The 5,539-nt window shown below is 46.1% G+C and overlaps 1 protein-coding gene across 1 annotated transcript; it reads left to right on the top strand.

Annotated features, from left to right (window-relative positions):
* Nucleotides 1–1,602: 1,602 nt before the first annotated feature.
* LOC308276093 (elongin-A-like) lies at nucleotides 1,603–3,846 on the top strand (the record flags this gene model as incomplete). Its single annotated transcript, XM_080714688.1, has 1 exon — nucleotides 1,603–3,846. The coding sequence occupies one exon, from the start codon at nucleotides 1,603–1,605 to the stop codon at nucleotides 3,844–3,846; it is 2,244 nt and encodes a 747-aa protein (XP_080570814.1).
* Between the last annotated feature and the right edge of the window lie 1,693 nt (nucleotides 3,847–5,539).

Here is a 5,539-nt window from a genome sequence, read left to right as displayed (position 1 = left end):
CCCTAATTGACACCTGTCAGGGCTTCATTGGCCCAACTCCTCCTTGGGCTCCCTGCATTCCAACCTCATTCACTGCTCCACATTGGACCTCAAAACAGCCATTCTCTGGTCCCTCTATTTTTCCCTTTTGATAGATGAGGAGACTTAGGACCTGCTCATCAATTGTACTTTTCTCATTTTTCTAGGTTTGCAGGTTATCTCAAGTCCTGAACTAACTCAGATTGAAAAGCTCCTGACAGGCATTATTTTTCATTGTCTCGTTAGTAGAGGTTTCCAGTCCAGCTTTGCAAGTATTTCCTAGATATTCATGAGTTTTATTTTTACAAAACAAGCTTCAAGAAATGATGTGGGAGAAGAATCAAATAAACATGATACTTAGCAACCTAGGAGACATGGTTTGAAAAGAAGAAAAGAAAAAGACAGCTTTGGGTGTAGATTCCTGTTAGATTTCCCCAGTACAAAAAAATTAAGGGGAGAGAGAGAGAGAGAGAGAGAGAGAGAGAGAGAGAGAGAGAGAGAGAGAGAGAGAGAGAGAGAGAGAAAGAGAAAGAGAAAGAAAGAAAAGAAAGCCACATTTTCTTTAAAAGAGCCCAGGGTGAAAACAACTGGGAGGGCAAATATCTACACAACAAGAAGCATGGACTTCTTGCCAATTCAGTGTCATTAAGGAATAAAATGAGCCACATGCCATGTAACAACAGACAGGTTTTGATATATTTTGTCTATAGCCAATATCATGGGATGCTACTTCATAGAGCTTACACAAAATCAAAATGGCTACATTGACTTTTAGAGGGATCTCATGAGACCAGTGTCCTTTGTGCATGGAAATGAATATACAGCCACAGATAGAGATCAGAGAGAATAAAATATTATACATTGCTAAATGGCTTACTGATCTGGGTTGTAAAAATATGTATTTATATTTTATGTAATATCTTAAAATATATAATGTCATGATTTAACTTGAATTGTGATAATTCAAACCATGAATATTTTAGAAATACTTTCATACAAGTGTTACAGATTTTTACTATGGAGAGAATGCAAAATAAAAACTGTCTGGAACTGATCAATCTCACATAGGCCAAGACTTGAGAAGTCTATCAAACATAAAAAAGGGGAGAAACTACAAGTCACTCAGTAAGAATTAAGTCTCCTGATTGGTCAATTGGGGTTCATAGAAGGACCAGAGAAGTGTTGTGTTGAGGCCCAGTGTGGGGAGGTCTCTGGGGAGGAAGGCAAGGCGCCATGTCTGGGAGGGGCAGCCAATAAAGCCCTGGGTGGTATAATTAGGGCGGGGTCGACCCACCCTGCCCAGAGGGGTTGTGGGTGGAGCCTGAGCATATATAAAGCCAGAACCTGGGCCTGGGGCTTCAATCTGTCTTAGAGGGTGCACTGCACAGGTGCTTCCAGGCTGAGCTCCAGCACTGCGAAGACCTGAGGCAGGACCACCCAGCACTGAGCAGAAACCACCAGCAAGGACCGGGGTACCTGGATCAACCCCCAGAACTACTGTTCTGCTACACGCTGGGCAGTACTGATCTCCGACAGCCAGTGACTCCAGAACAGCGCGGTGCGTAGGCCTTGCCAGGAGCAGCGATGGCGAGGCAGTGGTTGCTGCAATCTGTGTACAACCTGCAGGCTCGCCTAGCTGACACCCATAACCCCGAGGACCTGCAGAAAGCTTTGAAGATGCTCTCTGCCTTGCCCATTGTAGCAGACATCCTGGAGGAGACCGGAGTGCGGAAGGTAGTCAAGAGATTGCGCCAGCACCAACTCGTGGGTCCCCTGGCCAGGGACTTGACCTCCCGCTGGAAGAAGTTGGTTCATCTGGAGAGAAAACGTGAGTTCTGCCCACAAGACACTGAGGACTGCTCTTTAACAAAGCAATCCAGGGATACTCTTGAGGAAGAGGCAGAACTAGATGGCGATGCCCGAGAAAAACACAGAGGCCCAAGTAGCCTAACTGAAAACCCTTCCTTGGGACAAAATAGGCACCTAAAACTCGAGGAGCCAGAGAAACCTCCCAAGATGTCTCAGAACTCTTTCAGGAGAGACCAGAGAAAGAAGCATCCCCAGGCTGCACTGGTTTCTTCTTGGACCCTGGGATCTCCTGCTGATGGCCATGTTCCTGGATCCCGGGCCTCCAGTCATCCTCCACCAATATCTGAGGACCACCCCACAATCTGGAAGGATCCCAGGCTTACCACTCCTGTCCAGATGCCTGAAAGAAGCCACCACCATGACTTTCAGAGGACTCCAGGGACTGTCCTAGCAACAGGTGCCTGGGATGGAACCCAGGGGCAAGAGGTTGGGAGCCAACAAAAGAGCAAGAGGCAGAAATCTTCCCGCAAGAGAAAAGGTACATTGGGAGCTGAGAGCAGTGATGAGTGCCCCCTCTGGATGGCCCTAAAGTCACAGCAATTCTTCTCCGAAGAGGACCCCCCAAGCCTGTTCTCAGGGGACATCACCCAAGAGAAACCACCTTCCGCTGGTCTCCAGAGAGAGGAGGAAAGTGGGCATTTAGGCAGGAACTTCTTCCCTACCTCCCATGGGGTTTCCCAGGACCCCCTGCCAAAGCCAAGGCACAGAGCTTGCCAGGAAACTCGGACAGACCACAAGGGGCCAGGGCTAGGCAGCGTCCACCCAGGGGAGGGGCCCGCAGACCAGTGGCCCAAGGACAAGGACAGAGCCTTTTCTGCCCACCTCCATGCTCACGAAGGGGAGCTGGCAGCTTCTCATAGGTACAGAACGTCTGTGGTGGATGGATTTGAGGAGCTTCTTCAGTCTTTTGAGAAATTCTGCCAGGAGGAACAGCCCCCATGGAAAAAGAGGAAGACTGGAAACAGGTCAGCCATGGCACAGAGAGAAAAAGAACTAAACACACATTCTCAAAGCCCAACGAACAACTGGGACTTGGTTCAGAGCTCCTCTCTGGTGAGTGGACACCAGTCTCAGGATCTGCAGCCACCTGGAGCGGATCCAGCCAAGCAGAGAAAGGTCACCACTGAAGCCCAGCCAGCTTCCCCACAACTCCTGCTCCCCAGTCTGCAGGTCCACTCTAGCGCCTCCCCTGCTGGAGAGTGGAGGTTCTGCCCTGAGCCCCAGACTTATGAGCTGTCTTCATCCCAGGACCAGGAGGAGGCTGGATTTTCTGGAGTAAGAATCCATACTAGGATGCCAGTGTTTTCTGGTTCCAAACGGCACTCCCTCCTCCCCAAGATGACCTTGGGCCAGAAGGACATGCAGGATCTGGCCAAGGATGAGGACCCCACCTTGGGTGGGAGAGGAAGCCAATCTTCTATGCATGAACCCAGGCTGGAGAAGTGCACTCCTGAGCTCTGTCACCTGGAACAACACAACCAAGCAGCAGTGGGAGAAACCGCCGAGCTCTGGAAAATACGCTGTCTCAAGGATCATAAGGAAGAGAAGCCCCAGGAGCAGGAGTCCTGGAGGGAAATGTACCTGCGGCTGCAGGATGCCCGGGAGCAGCGACTCCAGGCCCTCACCCAAAGGATCCAATCTGCACAGGCCCAGAAGCCCCAAGGCCAGAGAAGCAAGATGATTGTTTTCTCCTGCTTAAGCAAGGCGCCTCGGGATGTGCCAGGGGGCCAGGAGAATGTGGGCATCCCAGGAGCAGCGCCACTCTCCAGGGGAAGCAGCCAGACTCCCTCCAGCAGTGACTCTAACTCCGCAGGCTACAGGCCCACCAGGGCCTGTCCCAACTCTGCAAGGCCTCCTTTGGTGCCACTGCTCAATCCCCGGAAACCCACTGATAAGAAAATGGGCTCGCTCATGGCCAAAACAATGAAGGATTACAAGAAGATACTCTCCCGACGGTGAGAAGAGCACCTTCCTGGGACAGGAAACTGCTACAGAGGCTTCAAGTTGGAGACTCAACACTGAGCCCTGCACTGAGTGAGGGTGAGTGTTGCCCATGGCGCAGTGCTGCCCCTTATGCTTGTGTGGAAACCTCACTCCTGGAAACAATCCTATTGTCTTCATTATATCTGTATATATTTATTTATATGTAAATATATTATAGATACACATATGTTTATATCCCTTAGATATCATTATAAAAATCACTATGTTAAGAATTGAAGGATCCATCATTGTATAAATTATCATTTTCCTGAACAAAATTTAATGGTTAAATGTCAATCTAATGAATATTTAATGATTTTGTAAAATTGAATTAGTTGATTCTACAATAGGTTAACACAAGTGGTTAATGTAATATTCATAGTTCTTCTATTAGTTTTTTTAATACAGGGGCAGTCGAAATCAAATAATACCACAGCCTTTCTTTGCTATTTTCACCCAAGGTTTTGTAAAATTCCTGAGAGTCTTAGAAAGTTGCTACTGAACTCTATGATTTAATTGGAATCCATGAAATGTGTGACTGAACACGTGGACACACATAGGAAGATCAAAGGCGATACTGGGTAGACTTTATGGAATAGCTTAGTGGATCCGGAAGGTTGAAATGCTGTGTTTGTATTTTGGTTTGTCGAAAGATGTCCATTCTCCTAAAATATATCTGCAGATTCTAGGTCTATCTAATCAACATCTAACAATCTTTGTGAAATTGTACTCATTAAGTGTCAAATATGCAAAAGTATGACATTAAAATACTGTTTTACTATCATTCTTGAGGTTGTTTTTCTTTAGTTTTTGTTTTTTTGAGCACAGGTGCATTCTACCCCTAATCTACACCCTAGACATAAAAGGGTGTTTTGTTATGTTGACACGGGGTCTTCAAACATTCCTCAGGGTCTTACCAACTTGCTAAGGCTGGCCTCAAACCAGCCAACCTTTTCTCTAAGCTTCATGTAACAGGACCACAGGCCTGTGCCACCACACTTGGCTCTAAGAGAGGTCATTACATTAAACAGCACAAAGACCACGCATACACTTTGCTCTACTGAATACGAAGAGTTACTGTAGAACTTAACTGGTTCAAACCATTTCCATTAGTATAGGACGCAGACAATACATAACTGGCACAGACCTGGGCCCCACAAACGGTCTCACAGAGAGGGAATAAAACAGTGCAGACATCTTTCTAATAAATGTTTTTGGAAAAATTTTAAGTCCCACACAGATGCCTACCTCATCTCCTTTACAGAAACACACAGACACACACACACACACACGTTTCACATGGATTGCTTATTTTAATGAAGATAGCAGAACAGTAATTTATTTATAATACACTATGAGAAAATATCTTCATGCATATAAAAAAGAGAAAAATTTGTCTTGATACAATGACCTACTCTAAGGCAAGGCTTGGCGGCACACAGCTGTAATCTCAGTAGTTTAGAGGCCAGTTTAGGAGGATCCCACATTATGGAACAACCTTAGCAAATTCCCAAGATTCTTATCAACGTAGTGAGAATGGTTTGAATAAAACATTTAAAATAAATAAAAAAATATCAAACAAACAAGAAACAACTTTGGTGGTAGACTGGTTAGACTGGTGGTAGATTTTTTTCTCGGTTCATTTTCAGTTCCAAAACAAAAGAAGACC

This window comes from Muscardinus avellanarius (genome assembly GCF_963383645.1).
Source record: "Muscardinus avellanarius genome assembly, chromosome: 17".
NCBI classification, from domain to species: Eukaryota; Metazoa; Chordata; class Mammalia; order Rodentia; family Gliridae; genus Muscardinus; species Muscardinus avellanarius.
The sequence above is the reverse complement of the archived record's forward strand: the minus strand, read 5'-3'. Positions and strand labels throughout refer to the sequence as shown.